At 46.8% G+C, this 17292-nt stretch overlaps 1 protein-coding gene across 1 annotated transcript in view; it reads right to left on the bottom strand.

The window, feature by feature from the left end:
• Positions 1–17292, bottom strand: part of GRIK1 (glutamate ionotropic receptor kainate type subunit 1) — a 102303-nt gene that overhangs the window by 23684 nt on the left and 61327 nt on the right. Inside the window, exons 6-11 of the mRNA XM_063419358.1 lie at positions 16550–16723; positions 13570–13713; positions 6234–6341; positions 2843–2956; positions 1646–1849; positions 1048–1271 (exon numbers count right to left, since the gene is read on the bottom strand). Of these exons, the coding sequence (XP_063275428.1) occupies positions 1048–1271; positions 1646–1849; positions 2843–2956; positions 6234–6341; positions 13570–13713; positions 16550–16723 (968 nt within the window). The remainder of the gene's footprint in view (positions 1–1047; positions 1272–1645; positions 1850–2842; positions 2957–6233; positions 6342–13569; positions 13714–16549; positions 16724–17292) is intronic.

Below are 17292 nucleotides of genomic sequence, written 5' to 3'. Positions count from 1 at the left end.
AAATTATTCAGCTGCTGAAAAGTTGAAAGGAATGACAAGAGGATTATACCAGTCTGTGCAAACTATTCCCAAGTATTTGTTTTCCAGGAACTGATGTCAAAATGTGGGTAACCATTTAATTTACTGTGACAGTGCTAAGAAGTGGATGGATTCTGGGGTTATTAAAAACAACTTATATTTGCTGAAATGTTTTGTAAATCTTACAGAAATCTTGGTGTATTTTGAGACATGGACAGGTCTCGATGTGGGCTTCAAGAACAGCTTAGCTTAAAATGCATACATCTAAATTAGCATGAACACAATTTCACTTCTTCAGTCCCTGCAGCGGAATCGAACTAGGCACTGCTTTCAGGCATCAGCTCAAGGAGAGCATTTGTGCCCCCTTCCACTGTTCTGATGTGGAGAGGGCTGGGGGATGTTTTCAGTCTTGGCACACAACTACAGAAAAGTCAATCTGCCAGAGTGCAGCAGATTTAAGATTAGTCATGACTGAGATCATGGGTTGTGTACAGTGGAGTTATTATCCATGGTCCAGTGAAGCACTGCGGGAGCCTGTGGGATGCCGTGAGTAAGTGCTCACAGCCCCACAGCTGCCGGGGAGGGATAAACTCCTCCTTCACCTCAGGCCACCCCTGGGAGGTTAACCCCTGCCCTCTCCTCTAATGCACACAAACATTTCGGCTGGAAGAGACCGCCAAGGCTGGGCCTGCAGCAAAACCAGGCTCACCTTTTGGGGCTTTCACCTTTGAACTGTGTGCACTGTGAGGGGAAAAGGGAAATGCCTACATGCAAGTAGCAGACTGCTTTTCAGCACCTGTCTGCTGGAGTGGTGCCTCCTGATGCATCCCTGGATATTTCTCTTGGGACAGCCCTTAAAAAAACAGCTCAGTGCAATACAGAAAAGCAGTGTTGATGAGCAAATACCAAGACTTTGCAGAAAGGTTTTAGGATTGGATAACCCCATCAGGATGGTTTGATACCCCCATACTCCAGAGCCCATCCAACACCTGCGAGAGGAGAGGGTGCACCTAAAACTCTGTGCCTTACCTGGCAATGACAAAGAGGACACAGCTGACTCCAAGGCAGGCCAGGAGAACATACATCCAAATATCCGGAGAGAGAGGGTTTAGAAAGGAGAAGACGCCGGGGTTGGTCCCATTGGGCTTCCGGTACAAGATACTGATTCCCAGTGTCATGAAGGGCTTGGAGAAATCAATCACTTTCTCTCTGACATAGGTGATGGTGAGAGGAGCAACAGCCAGGTCAGCTTTCTGGAAACACAGAAGGGAAAACACTCATCTCCTTCATGTGCAGCAAACCCACCGCAATTCCCTCCACTTATTTCTCGAGTATTAAAAAATAAACCAAATTTGGCTCAAATTCAACAAATTTTAACATTTCTAGGGTACTTTGGGGGGAGTGTGACATTCTATTTTCTCATTTTACAAGGCAGGGGGACATTTGGGACATGGCCTCTGATGGATGTTCCCCCCCAACACCTGCAAACTGCTCATTCAGACGTTCCTCCTCTGATGGGTGGCAAAACAGACACAGGAGTGGCTCTAAAAGGTGAAAACCACAGCAAAGATTTCAGATAGGAAATACCCCAGGTGAAAGGAGAACAGAGAGAGGGGTTCAGCCTTACATGATCTATGAGTTCCTTGACCATCCCATTCCACTCTCCCTTGTCATTCTGGGCTCCGTATTTGCCGTCAGAAACGAGTTTGACCTCGTAGATGAACCCCAAAATGTTTGACAGCTCCTTCAGCAAGTCCAGGCAGTACCCCTCGAATCTGTCGTTGCCATACAAGGGCTTGTCAGACTTCTTGTACATCACATAGGGATCTTCCTGCAGGAGAACACAGCAGACAGGCAGTGAGAGATGCGAGCCTTGGCTTGGATTAGATCAGTTTCTCTACACGAGGGGAATGCTTTCCAAAGGGATTGCAAGTACATGGAAACCAGCAATTTACTGTGTGCATTAAAAGCTGTTGTAGGTGTGTTAACAAACTCACTGTATGAATCAGTGATGAGCATAAGGGCCCTAATTTTCAGGGGAATGGACCATTTGTGGCTCCCAGGAGCTTTAATTCCAGTTGTGCCCAGCAGCTCCAAAGGTCTGGACCCTACATTGTTCCACTCCAAGGGACAGGAAGAGATACTGAAGGAGAGAGGATCCTAAATAACAGAAAAAAAAACCCACAAGGGAAACCTACATTTTATATTCTGTGAAAAATGTCTTCACTGAGAAAAACCTTCAAATGGAGCGAAGAAGGAATGGAAAACAACAAAGGCAGACTGCCAAGTACATTTTTGCTTTCTCTTTCAGAGGGCTTTGGATAGAAGAAGATCTGGGCAAGAAGTTTAATGTGGCAGAACACCTCTGGCAATAGACAAATAGTGTAGAAGGAGCCTTTGAGCTCTTTCCCTCCTCCTGGAATTGGGCAGAGCAATTGAAAAAAAAGTGCCATTACTGGGCACGTAGAAAGGACGAGGCAGAGCAGCTCCTGAATACCCAGTGACAACTTTTCCATTCCTCACACTAGGAACAATGACTCAATCTGTCTGTCTGCTATTTACCACCTCCTTTCAGCCCTCTTTGTCTCATTTTCAGCAAAACAAAGGGTGTATAAGCAGTGACTGTAAAACTGAGTGTTTGTGTGCCTTAGTTCTTCTGGGAGGAAAAGTGTGCAGGGCTCGTCTGAAACGCTGGAGAAGGTGAAACAATTTTGGAGGCAGAGGTTCCCAGGAGCCTTCCACTGGCAGTGTGGTGGTTTGTAGTCAATCTCACCAGTGTCTGTGTGGATCCTGAGCCTAAATCTGAAGCCCTGGGCAGCCTTACCAGAATGGTGGTGACGATGAGCGTGCGGTTGGCCAAGGAGTCCGTGATGTTGGTGGAGCGGTCCTTGTTGCTGTCCGTCATGTTAAGGCCACTGTAGGAGTTCCAGACCCCAATCTGCACAGAGGAGAACGGCTGAGAGGCTGCCCTAACCCCCCAAACCCCTAGAGCTCTGGCCTCAGGGGTCACCTCAGGAAGGGACCAAGTGCTGGAGCAGGGCAGGAGCTCAGAGAAAGGCAGCAACACCGTGGGCTGATTCAGAAACCCGGGGGAATGACTGCAAAGTGCATAAATGCAAACCCAGGAGCAGTGAGAGTAGGAGGCTTGGCAGTGCAGTGCTGGGATGGCCAACTGGCCACTACAGTGGAACATGCTGGCTTTGTAGCCTGCTTTAAAAAAAAGTCAAATGTCTATTCTCATGATTTTTTAAAAAATGTTGTCAATGATGGAGTTGAGACACGTGGCAAGACCTTCCTCTTCTGATAGAATGGGTTAAAAGCCTAATTAACTCCATTGGAACAGATTGATGGATGCACTGGCCTTTGGCTTGTCCTGTGCCTTCAGCAGGTTTAGCAAAGATTGTTCTGTCATTCCTGCACTCCTGGCTATGCCAGAGCTATCAAGGTGAAACCATTTCACACCCCCAGCAGTATTTGCTCAGCAAACATCAGTGGCCAAAAGCAAATTCTTTTCTAGCCAGGAGACAGTGAAAACTTAAAGTATTTACTGCCCAAGCCAAAGCCTCCAGGGAAGACATTTGTGATTTCAGAGGATTTAGATCTACACTGCGGGGGCAGAAATTATAACCATGTGTTATTTCTTCAGATCAATATTTACCCAACTTCAATACACTCTGGAAGCATCTCCAGTGGTTTTGCCCTTGGATTTTGGTGCCCAGCCTACCTGAGGGCTGATGTGAGGAGTTCCAGGCGAGGAGCTGGCTCAGGTGGGTTGGTTTGTGCTGGGCATTGAGGAGAGCACAACCATTTCAAGCAAACTTTTGTGACCCCAGGCGCCACTGCTTTTTCCCCTCACAAACTTTTTTTTCCAAATTCTTAATGGGGACATCCACGCCATTAAAAAAAAAAAAAAAAAAGTTTATGCCAGGCATTTGTCAGTCATTCCCTTTGTTTCCAAACCCAGATCAAGTTGGGAAGCTGATCTGGAAAGTGCACAGATTTACAAAGGAGATAAAATGTTGGCCATTATGGCAGCCTGAGCCAGGAATACAGTAAATATCCAGTGTCCTTGGATTTGCACCAGGGTGGATGAGCCCTTCTGCTCACTGTGACTTACTCGGAACATGTTTGTTGGCTGGCAGCAGGGAAGGAGGAGGACAGGGAGCACAGGGAGCAGCACAGTCACAGGGCACACAGAACAGAGCAGGAGGGTGATGCACATCTGGGCAAAGGGACAGCACTGCAGGGCAGCCCTGCCTGGAGGGGAGGAGGGAGCAGCAAGGGTCAGACCCAGGTAGGATAGCACTGGGGGGAGCCCAGGGGTGTTTTGCAGTTTAGTGACAAGTTTGGGAGGTGTTGTGGGCCCTTCCCAGCAAGCCTGTGCTCTGAACCAACTGTAATTTGGTTTAAATCAGTTCAGCAGAACACGAGATGCCTGCAGTCAGAAGAGAGATTGCTTCTGTGTGTCAGGGGATGATCGACTCCCCAGGAAGGAGGGAGAGGGCCTTTGTGCCTCATCCTGATCCACTGGAGATTAAACTGGGTTATTAAGTGTGTATGTGCTCCATGGGAATGCAGAAGGGGTTGTAGAGGGTGTTTTACACTGGTCTATTCTCATAAAAACAACCCCAAAACCTTTTTGAACTGCGTATGAGGGAGGGGTGTGCACTAATGAGGTCTGTGTGAACCAAGGACAAAATACAATTGTAAGCACTATAAAAATTCTGTCTCATTTTCTGCAGAACACTTCAGACTCAGTGGATGGAGTTTTTATCTTCTCTTCATAGAACAGCAACCAGGGATTCTGAGTCCTGTGGGGAGCAGTGCATGGAGCTGGTCTCCAAATCCCACTTTTGTGTTTTAAGCACCTTACATTCAAAGAAGGATGAGATTCCTGGGGTGATTTACATCTTTTATAAACAAGCTTATTTCAAATTTCCATGTGTTAGTGAATGACAGCACCCACTTAATCATCTCTATTATTTTCTGTAAGGAGCTAATAACCCACTCATCCAAATTCTGAGGCAATAATGCTTGAATGCTGCCAGCACTGAGAGGTTGTGTGGGGAAAACACCCCCAACCCTGCACATTAAACCAGACTGGAGCTGATGCCAATACACATCCAAAACAGTGTGATTTTACCTCTCAGGGTAAATTCCAGGTGAATCAGGAAGGATGGCACATGAGAAAAGGACTGGTTTTGCTTCAACAGGGGCCTCTACTCAAAGATGGGAAAAGCTCCCAAGAAGTAAAATAATAATTAAACCCCCCTGATTTTGGTGAAAAACCAAAATCCCTGAACCCTGCCAAGATCTTTTTAGTCTTTGCAATTACAGTGTCTCAAGTGGAGAAAAATGTGTCCTACCAGGAAAATTCCTGCTTTCAGAGAGACTGTCGTCTCTAAACTGCAGTAGGAAAGTCACCATGAAAACCCAAAGGCTGAGTGTGAAGACCCAGCCCTCAGGGTTTTGGCATCACCTGTCTGTGTACAAACCTTCTTCCACACTTTATATAAATGATTAGAGCCCTCGCCAGCAGCCTTGGTACAGGGAAAAATAAACAGAGTGCTTCATTAAAAATGAAAAGAGAAGCTGTCTGAAGAGCTGTGTGGGAGCAATTAGAGTTAAATTCCCAATTAACCCATCAGCAATTACCACCCAGAGCTGAATCAGCACACAGAGCAAGGGCCAACAGCCTCGGGAGCTGCTGTCACCTGTGCTGGCTTTGGGACACCCACAGCTGCCACCCCCAGGGCAGCCCAGATTGCTGGCTGAGGGCTGAGAAAAGGGAAAGACAACAAATCCAGGCTCAGAAACCTGGAGAATTCTCACATCTCCACTTCGTTGAGGTTATTACTCAAGTACCTTCTTTCCTCTCTCCCTCATGTCACATTTATCTATGCACTGCTGTATAAATTTATCTATCTCTGTATATGGATTTACCATTCACAGTTGCAGTGGCAAGAATTGAAAATGAGGTGCACTAAAAATGATTCTTTCCATTAGATAAGTATTGCCTGCCCCACATTCCTCTCTCATGCCTCAAAATGCACAGTAAAATAAAAACCCAATCTTAGCAGCTCTGCTTTAACTCTGACTCAAATCACTTGAGAGTAGGGGGGTTTTTTACCCCAGTCACAGGAGATTCAAGCTGAGGAACATTGTCCTTGTCAAATTAACTTTCTACCATGTTTTTTTACAAAAGCCCTGCTTACCTTTTCCGTGCCTTCCTCCTTGAGGCTGATGATGTCCAGGTCGAAGTCCTTCCGGAGCCCGTCGGTTTTGTTGAAGGTGATGCGCCCGGTGAGGCCCTCCCACCGTGCCTGGGAACACAAACACACCCTGCCTGTGGCACCCAGCAGGAGCCTCTCTGACCCCACAACAAGAGCTGCAATTTAAATACACCACAGCGCCGAATCACTGCCAAATTTGGGGGTTTGAAAAGCACCTGTGGCTTTGCTACTCTGACAAAACCTCTGGTTGTTGTTGTTTAGTTTCTTTCTGATATGCTTTGTGTTTTGCAACCAGGCACCAGTCGGTGACAGTTTACATAGATTGGTTTACATACGTCTGGTACTGATGAAAAAATATAGACTGACTAAAGAGAAAGGGAGAATTGCACATGCCCAAAGCCAGGGCAGTTCTGCACTGCACAAGAATTCACTAAGGAACTAAAAAAAGAGGTCTGCTCAGTCCAAGCTGTGGGGCTGGGCCTTGGAGCTTCCAGGAGCAGCCCAGCCAGTCATAGAGACCCCCTGAAAGCTTTGCAGGGTGAGGCCATGGAATGTCACACCCAGGGGAAGGACAGCACAGGAGTCACAGAGGAACAGGTCTGGTCCAAGCAGCACTTCCCCTGTTCCAGCCTAACCCAGTGAATCCTAATCCTTGTTTTAAACATGGGCACCAGGGCCTGGCTTTGTCCTGCACAGCCAGGAGCATTCCCTGTGCTGGGGACCCCTTCTTTAGGGAGAAGGATCAAGGGCAAGGACAAATTTTGTCCACAGTTTCAGCCTCCTGTATCTCGTGAGCCTCCCACCCAGCCCGTTTGCCTTCGAATGAGATCTCCCTCCCTCCCACCCCATTTTGTCCCCAAAGCTGGTGCTTATCCATAAAACAAAGTGACGGGTTTCAGAGTGCAGACAACTTTGATAATCTATTTTTGGGATGTCCCCCATTAGATTTAATTTGTCAGAGATACAAGGAGAGCTGCCGATAAATGATGGCATTGTTCCTTTGTGTGTGTCAGCCATATAATTTTAAATTACAAGCTTTTCCACCACACATCGTTCCTTGCCTCATTTAATTTATTGGAGACAGAGCACAGAAGTAAAGCTGCATTAAAAATCACCACACTTACAGACTGGTGTCTTCCCTCCCTGTTTAATCTGAATTGCAGCCCTGAATCTGCAGGATTTGATCTCAGATGAGGGGGAGTTCTCACCCCGTGTCTCAGGCAAATCTGGTGCATTTGGAATTTGAAAGGCACTTAAGTAACATAAGAATGGAAAAGCATTAATGCAACAAATTTGCTGTGAGAGTTTCCATCTTAATGATTTGGGAGTAAACGTGAGTCTCTGCTGTAAACAGGGCAGCACTTGCAGGGTTATTTATTACTGACTTATTATGCTGCTATAATCAAGATAGCAGGGGGACACATAGGGATGAATTTCAACCTCTAGGATCCCTTTTTCCAGCCTGTCTTTTTATTCCTCTGATGTGCCCCCCTGTCTTGCTCATCGAGGTGGAACCCTTTATAAAATCTGCTCATTAGGGATCAGTTTCTCCTGGGAGATGCTCCCGTTTGTTGCTCACACATCCTGCGCTCAGCTTCCCTGCTAACGGGGGCTGATCCTGAATAAACACCCAGCACGCTGTGTTGGGAACTGGCAGCAGGAGCCTGCACCTCCACTCCTGTGGAAAAGAGAGTTCTCCAGTGAAATGCAGCTCACTTCTCCAAACAGGCTTTGGTGCTTCTACCTCTGCACTAGAGGGAGGGAAAGGCATTACAAGCTGCCTAAATTGTGAGTACAGAGGAGTGCCAAGGGCCTTTGTCCAACTTCAGTCCCACCCAGACCACCAATAATGATCCAAATGTGACTTCAGCATAAACAGGAGCCAGGGAGGGTTCCTCAGAAGGGTTAAATGCTGATGGGATTTTAAACCCTAATGGTGAGGAACACGCTCCAGATACCATCTGAATTCTAAAATTAATTTCTGATTTTGATTTTATTGCTTCTAAAGCAAAACAGAGAGAGCAGCACATGCAGAGTTCTTGTTAATTAACAAACTGAAATGAAGCAGAACTTCCTGAAAAGTCAGGAGCTGCACGTGTGTTTATCACAGAGACTGATTTCATGCTTTCACACACAGGATTTATGGCAATTTTTATGTTTCTGGTGACACATTGAGTGTTACAGGACATCATAAAAGCTGAACTGGAACCTGATCAGGTAATTGATCAAAGAGCATCACTGTGAGCAGCTGCTCAGACCCTTTCTTACTAAGCCTGGAGAAGGAGTGGACAGAACAGGTCACAGACACAGCTCCAGCCACCTTCAGAGGCTGGCAGGCACCTGCCACAGCCAAAATACACAAAGCAACCTGAAGAGAGCTGTGAAACCCCCTGCTTTCACTGTGAAATTCCCTGCTTTCACTGTGAGACTCCCTGCTTTCACTGCTGGAACAGATTGAGGACTGTGGGGACAGCACAAGCTGAACTCTGGGGTTAAATATTCCAGTTACAATCCATATCAATAGATTGATGGGAAATGACAACAACAGGAGAACAGAGCTGACTCAGCCTCCAAGGTCAAACACTCCAGAGGAGTTTTATCAATTCCCATCCATCAAACGGTCTCTGTATCAATTTCCACTTCACCACCTTGGATCAATGCAGCAGCCTCCACTCCAGCCAGAGCCAACCAGCAGTTCAATCCCAGAATCAATCAGTTCAGCTGCTTCCAGACCTATCACAGCATTCTGCAATGTCCTGAGTGGGAAGGGAGCCCCAGGGATCACCCAGCCCAGCCCCTGGCCCTGCACAGACCCAAACAACCCCACACTGTGCACCCTTGGGAGTGGTGTCCAAACTGCCTCGAGAAATTCCCCAAACAGACCAGAGTCAGTTCTTTGTTTTGTAGAACAGACCTGTATTTTTTATTCTCTCCCTCTTTTTTTTTTTTTTTTCTTTCTCCTGCTGTTTAAGTGTAACTTGAAAATTTGGAAACTTTTCCCTCAAGGCAAGCAATTGTCTGGGTTTTTCTCTAGCTTTCATGGGAGTTTGGTCAGAAGTCAGTCACCTGGACTGTTCACTGTGGGAGGAGTACACTCAGAAGCTGGACTGAATTCTAATTGGAGATAAGAATATTTTCCTGCCTACTCTGTTTTGTCATGGGTTCATTTTGACCCATGGTATATATATTTAATTCTTGGGGTTATAATCTGTTTATTTATTATCAGAAGTTCCTAGGCAAAATGAACATCAGTTATTGATTTTATGTACATTCCTAATTAACTACAGGGGTGAAGGAACCGATATTCCCAAATTTCTGATGAGGGCTTTGGTCGTACCTGACACTTGAATGAAAAATTTAAAAACCTAGGAACACCTAAACCTACAATGCTCAGAACACCTCAGGTCACTTTCAGGTAACAAAAGCTCCCAAGGCCATAAATGACAATACCACTATAATTATGAAAATAATGATGATGATGATGATGATGATAATAATAATAATCATTGCCAAAATGCTACTGACCAAGAACAGTTTAATTTTCCTTTGGTTTTCTTTCCTTTTGGAAGGGAAAGCCCTTGCTTTATTGGAATTGTAGAGAGAGCTGCCAGATTGAAGAGACAGTGATATTGCTTCTCCTTGGAGTGGAAATTGTGTGTGATGAGCCACACATCAACTTGTCAGCTCTCACAATTAATCCTCTTATTAACAGAGATCCCCCAGGATTATGGAATGCAGTGAGTTAGGGGATGACTTGGCCATTATCCTGCTCCAAATCTGGCATAACTGATGGAATAAAGAGAATTTCAGCTCTCGCCAGCACAGGGCCTTATCTATGGAGATAAACTGAGAATTATGATGCTCCACAGCCTCTTTGCTTGGAAGGGGTCCAGGAAAAGTCCTGGGCTTTCTCTGAGCAGCACTGGAAATGCAGTGAGAAGCAGAAAGGTGCCTTTTCCAGGGCTGGAGCAGGGGATTAGACTGGACATGTGAGCATGGAAAATGTAACCTGTGCAATGTGTTTGAGTGAGCCTGGATACATTAAATACGTCCTGAAAAATGTTTTGTGAAGCAAATATCAAAACATCCTCCATATTTTCAGATAAATTCACTCTATATTAGTTCTTGCTTGTTGTTTATAAGCAAATCTACTGCCCAGGTAGCATTTGATGAACTGAAAACAGAATGGAAGAAAGTATATGTAATCTCCTTGTCAAACAGCTTGTTTTGATTTTGGATATCACAGTATCAGTGCCTTGCAGATAATTTTCTATCAATTCTCATCAATTCGATATGTGTTTATTCTCAGCATGCAATCCTGAAATTACTTTGCCATCTGGGCATAGATAATTCCATAAATAAGTGTTTTTCCACCTGAAATTTGATTTCAGAATAAGAATGCCTATTGACATTACCCTCAGCCTCGCTGTCTTCTTGGGAAGCTGAGCTTTATTTCCTAATAAAGCACCGTGGGATGCAGGTCAGGCACTTGCTTTGTTTGCTCTCCTAATTAAGAGCTTTCAGGTTAAAGTAACAGCCAGTAATAGGCTCACAGCAGAAATGCACTTCATGGACTAGAAGTGAAGTTTATGAAAAGTGAAACAAGGAAAAAAGATTGTTTTAGTGGGAGTGGTTCAAGTGTTAATATTAAATGATCTGGCGAGAGAAGCCCTACCAAAGTAAACGACTGTTTCAGTTTGATGTAACTGAATATTGCAGCACCAGAGCCCAGAGGATAAATCCAGCCAGCACCCACAGACCCTGTCACTGGCTCAGTGCTAAAATGCAATGAAAAAGATGCAGCACGAGAGATTTTATTTCATGTTTTGGAGCACAGTGTTGTCATCTTGTCCCATCTTCTCATTGCACAAAGATTTCAGTGCTGCCGCACATCCCCTCTCTCAGAGTGCAGGGCAGTGGGGATTTCCTGCCTCTTCTGGCATCAGGCTCTTGTACTGCTCTCTCCTTTCCATTTGTTCCACTCTGCAGGGTTGGAGCCCCGTGAAAACACTCTGACAGACTGACTCTGGGAGTAATCAAAGACCATGAAACAACAGAAATGTTCTGTTCCCTTACGAGATTCTTTGTGCTCCTGTGTTTGGAGATGCTGCCAATCAGACACAGAACAAACTGATGGATACCTCTGCAGAGGGATTGCTTTCTCTTCTGTCATAATTTAATTTCTCCTTTTACTGTAACGAAAAACCTCCAGTTCCTTCTCCTTCCAGTACTGAATGCAGATGGATGGCTCCGCTCCTGGTCTCAGTGCTCGGCATGGATCTTGTCAGAAGCACAGCAGGAACGGAAATTTCTTCAGATCTCTTTCAGTCTCTGAGACTTTTCTCTGGGATTTTGCTTGAGGACATTTAGCAGTCGCTCAGAGTCCAATCTGCGTCTCTATCCTTCTCTCTGCAGTTGTTCTTTTAATTGTGGCTGGATTTGAACAAGGGGAGCTCACACTGGTTTCGATGATAATTGAAAAACAATCTGGGGCCTTGTGCTTTAGAGGGGACATGAGCAGAACTTGATCATTCAATTCTAAACATATTCCATGTTTACGCCCATTTTTCCTTCAGGAAAGGTGGGATCATCCTTTCTGTCCCCGTTCCCCCTCTGCAGACAGACAACCACCTCCTTTTCCCTCTGAGCAGGGTAAGGGGCACTCCCTGCCAATGCCTCCAGAAGGGCTCAAAGATGAGAACATCCTTCAGCTGTGGATGGCACTGGGTCACTGAGACACAGCTTCTGACAAGGATCCACTGTTCATTAAAAACTCCCTAATGGGCTGCTGCAGAGCCTTGAGCCCAGACACTTCATAGGCTGGCCCACAAAGCAAATGAGGTGACCTCAGTTCTTTTCACCACCAAAATAAAATGCAAAAACTCACCAGGGAGCCACTGAAGCACTTGTTAACTCCAGCATCTGCAGGAATCACTGCAGGCAAATTCTTTGCCTGAAAGTGGTTTATTTAGACTGGAGTACTGAATATTTGTCTTTAGATCAGTCTGTAAAATGCCTTCACTGAATGTCAGTACCACATCACAAAACAGGAAAATTAAATTCTACCTATGTGGGCCCAAGCTATCTCTCTGCCTCCTTGACTTGATTTTCTCCACACCTATTTACTGCTTCTTAATTATAAAGTTCCTCTGTCCCTGTTCAACAAACCAGACCCTAACACGATCTAGGGAGGTCCAAATGTATTTGCTATTTGTTTCCAACTCGTGTTTTGGGCTTTACAGGAAATGCAATATGGTCTTATTCTTATTAAACCTTCTCCTCTGCTTTTAAGAACCACTTTTTTTTTTTTTTTTTTTTTTTTTTTTTTTTTTTTTTTTTTTTTTTTTCTGCATCAGACACAGGAAGATAAGACTCTCAGAGTATTTAAATCAGTGTTTTACTGACCCTGAGAGACTGTTTGCAAGGCCATCAGTAATTAGCTCCCATATCTCACTCCATGCAAGAGAAGCTGCTTGTCCATGATAAATGAGAGCTGTGTCAAGGTCCAGGCTCTGAACTGATCTGCTGGGGTACATCTGCTACTCTTGGGCAAAGTATTCTGGTTTAGGCTTCAGGAAGCCTTAGTTTTATACTCAGCATCCCCCAAAAGAAGAGCATCACTGCGGGGGCATTCACTGATACAAAGTCTTTTCTTAACTTTCAGTTTCATTATAACTATTCAAATGCAGGGACTGAGGAGAGGAAGAAGTAAAACATATGTGGGACACTCCACGTAATTTCCAATTTTCATTTCCACACTTCCCCAAAGGAAAGGTTTCCATTTGAAAATCAAAATAAAACTGGGGCTTTTGAACGAGTGAAGGCATTTCAACTCAAATGCATATTTTTAGGACATCTCTGGATCAAGCTCAGTCATGAATTCTTGTAAGACAGAGCATTGCTCCAGGAAGCAATTTCCTTCTTTAGAAATACTGGCTGCAATGTTTTCTGGGTATTGATCACTGATCAAACAATCTGCAAAACAACTGGAATTACACAGGGAAGCAAGGACACAGCTGCAGACTCACTTTTCTTTCAATTTCCAGAACAACTGCTGTAGTTACCCCATATTTTTAGAAATTATCAACATCCACAACAAACATTAACTAAATAAACCTGGGAGGTCTTAGAGTGCTTTAGTCTGAGCCTGTGCCACACCCAGGGTTTAGCAGCTCAGTGGAAGGCAGAGCCAGGGGTTTTGCTGTGGCAGTGAGGAGAATTTACCCCGTGAGTGCCAGAAACAGGAGCACGGCAAGGAGCAGGAGGGCAGGAGGAGAGGAAGGGTGGCAGGCAGCAGGGGCAGGGGCTGTGCACTTGCCTCTTTGATGAGGTTCATGAACCTGGGCCCGAAGCGCCAGGGCTTGTGGCGGTGGCACTGCAGGGAGCTGACCGTCATCTGGGAGGCTCGCTGGGAGGCCACTGCCACCATGTACACGGCGTCGTACATCAGCGCGGCGTCCGTCTGCAGAGACACAGCCCTGTGAGAGCCTCCTCCAGCACTGCCCTGAGGGAGGCCTCTCCTGGGCTCTCCTGGCTCAGGAGCAGTGCCTGAGGAGCAGCAAAATCCAGCTCCTCACACGAATCTGGGAGTGTGCTCAGCACTGGCAGGGAAACTACACCGGGTAGCTCTAGGGAGGTCAGGGGGTCCCAGGCAGGCTGGAGAGGGGTTTTAAGATGTCCCAGGTGTCTGAGCTACTCTTCTCATGGCATTTGTGGGATTGCTGCCTTCCCAGCAGATCAGGCTGGCCCTGCTATCCAGGGAAGCCAATCCCACTGGTCACCTGGAACACATCCCACTGCCCACTGCCAGGTATCTGCTGCCTCCACATGCCCACTGCCCTTGAGGACCCTGGCTTTTGGCACAAATGTGTGCAGTGGTGTGCTAGAGAGAGGGGAAATGTCCTTCGGAGGTGTGTTTTGGGGGGATTAACTTGGACTCACACATCTCACTTCCCACTACAGCACTGAGATCCTTGAAAATTACCACATAGATTCAGATACCAAAATTACTGGGTGCTCTTTGTGCATCTGTGTTTCTTTTGAGAGTGGGTTTGGGGGTTTAAAGGCACGGCCTCAAACTGAGATCACACACTCTGTCCCACTTTGTCTCTTCAGAAAAGTCTCACCTTTGCTCGCACTGGGCTTCAGTGCTCTCGCACTGAGGTGGGAATGGCTGTGTCTCCCTTAATGATGCTGCACAAATTACCTTTCAGGTAAACCTAATGAATAATTAACCAGGGGACTGAATAAAAAGGCAGTAATTCTGCAGATGAGAAACTCGACTCCTTTATAGGAACTACAGAGCTGATCAGTTTCTATTTCTTTTCCATGCAATTCCTCTGGGAAATTAATACATTTGTTTCTTTGTCTGTGCCATTTACTTGAGTAAATTACAACAGCATCAGTGTTACCAGTATTGGAGGGTTTTGCTCAAATGTATCTGAGTTTAAGGACTAATCTTAAGATAGTGCAGAAAAGGAACTGGTCTTGATGTGCTTGTCAGAATCTGCCCAAAATAATGCTGCACAATGGGAGCAAATTGTGAGATCAGAAAACATTGTGAGTGATGAGTCAAGCAGGAGCAGACAATACCAGCTGCTCTCACTACAACGCATCTCACAACAGACAGCTCCAAGCACTCTCAGGGAATGAGTGTGCTGGCCCCAGGCTGACCCCAAATCCTTCAAAACTTATGGAAATTTTCCCATCCATGTCAGCAGACCTCAGTTTTTACACTGGACTGGGCCCTCAGGACTGGATTTTACTGGCTCTGCCTGTGTCCCAGGCCCAGAGACCCTGGGAGGAGATTCTTGGTGAGAAAGCTCCTCTGTCCTCGCTGTGCTCTGTCTGGGAGCGCTGATGCTTTGCCCTGACCACACGGTGTGTCCCCAGTGTCTGCAGCACTGGCAGGCCTGGCTGCTCAGTCCTGTCCTTGTGCCACTTGTCACTCATCCCTCCTTTGTGCAGCAGCAGGGAGCTTGTGCCACCTCCCTTGGCTTGTCACTTCTCCTCTCACTGTGCCTCTCTTTAGGGTTGTAGGGTGCAACAGGTCACCTCATTTTCCAAAGTCAATCACCTCTCCCTGATTTCTGTGCTTTTATGTCAGGAGGAGACTCAGAGTCAGTCCTGGAACTTGTTTTTCTGATTTTTGTGTGCTGCTTAAACCACTGCAAAGAAAGTCAGAGGTCTCATTAGACCAGCTCTGCCTCTGGGTGCAGTTTGGGCATCCAGCAGGACGTGAACTCAGAGCTGCCTTGCTTGTGCCTGCTGACTTCCCACAGGCTGCTTTCAGGGCAAACAGCAGAGCATGAACCAGGAGGGATAAATCCTGAGTTAATAACAGGACATACAGTGCTGATCTCTGCGCACTGTGCCGCCTGTCACAGCCTGACTGTCAAATGAAATGCAGCAGTGGTGCAGCTCTCCATCAAAGTGGGCAGCAGCAGAAGCTGCTGGGAATATTGAAATGAGCCCGGTAGGGAGGGAGAGGCTTCCCTCGCTGCTGTGCCAGAGCATCAAGGACACTGACATTCTGAAGATGCAGAGGAGAGGGCAACAGTCAGGGACACCAAGGACAGCACAAGAGTGGTGAAAACTTTGCTTTTCCCAGTGTTGTGTTTGGGGGATTTCTGTGGGAATTCCCATCAGGAATTCCCAGGGACAGCTTTCTCCCTGCTTTGGGTACGAGTGAGCACAGTGGCAATGCCCAAAGCAGCACCAGTGTGTGCAATGCCAGGGACAGCACGCTTAAAGCATTTCTCCTCAGGATGTTAGGACATTTCCAATTTTCCCTGCAATCATCTGCAATGAAGTGCATTTCTTATCGCTTCGAGCTCCACTCAGTCCATGAGATCCATTATCTCATACTGCAAAGAGATGGTGACCCTTCACCCTGCCAAACTGAATGGAGTCGTGTTGTCTATGTAACCGTCCCTGTTCTTTCCTTTCCTCCTTGGGGATGCTGGGGAATATCCTGATTCCCCGGGCTGATGATTCCTTTCATCTATCTTTGAATTGCGTCTCAAAAGCCGTAGTTTCTCTAGAGATGGAAACGAGGAGAGAGGCCACCACCCATGTGAGAATGCTGCTCCCTTCCCAAGGTGTGGCACCTGCCCCTGCGGGTCACAAACCCCGCCCCGCTGGGGCGGTTCCGTTTCCCGCTGTGTTTTCCGCTGCACGGCGCAGCAGGCGCTGGGAGAAGCGGGGCAGCACTTCAGGCTGTGACAGCAGTGGCACGAAGGATGGCGCCGTGGGGAGTTGTCCCTGTGCTACCCCTCCCCGCGGGACTGCTCACTCACCGTCATGGTGCCGTCGCGGAGCCCCGACTCGGGCCGGGGCGGCGCCTGCAGCCGCTCCATGGACCACTTGTCCACCACGGAGGACACCTGCGGGTTCTCGATGTTGAGCAGCCGGAAGCCCGTCATGTTCACCCCGCTGTACCTGTAGGGCTCCAGGTCCAGTGCAAACAGGTCCTACGGCGCCACAAGAACACAAACAAAACCGTTTCGAAAGGAAACTGTGGGGCTTTTCCCTGTGCCCACCCTGGCGCCCGTTTGAAACCTGACTGAGCTATGTGAGGTGGGTGACAGACCACACATCTGCTTCTGGGAACGAAAAGATCAGTTCCCCACAGCAGAACTGCTTTGCAAGCAACCTGCACATTTTAATTTACAGCAGTGCTGCAGCTCTGACAGGCCGACATGAGGAATTAGCTGGCCAGCGTCGAGCTTCTTTCTAAGCTCAGGGGAGGAAAATTCCGAGAGACGAGGCGAGCGCTGCGCTTTGGCTGCCTGTGAATCCCATTTTCCCCTGCCGTGCCTCCCCAGGCAGCTCTGCCAGGCTGTGGGATGGATATGTCAGTGCATGCAGGCTCCATGTGCTCCAGAGCCTGGCATTCACAGGTCAGGAAAAGAATATTATAACATTTCCTGAGTGCTTTTATCCGTTAGTGATTTTGTGTTTTTATAAGTAAATGGAACAATTAAATAGTGATGAACCAGCACTGCCCACAGTGCAAAACCATTCACTCTTTATTTTGTTT

The sequence above is a fragment of the Prinia subflava genome, chromosome 25, assembly GCF_021018805.1.
Source record: "Prinia subflava isolate CZ2003 ecotype Zambia chromosome 25, Cam_Psub_1.2, whole genome shotgun sequence".
Lineage (NCBI taxonomy): Eukaryota > Metazoa > Chordata > Aves > Passeriformes > Cisticolidae > Prinia > Prinia subflava.
Note: the sequence above shows the minus strand (reverse complement) of the source record. Positions and strands in the feature narration are given on the sequence as shown.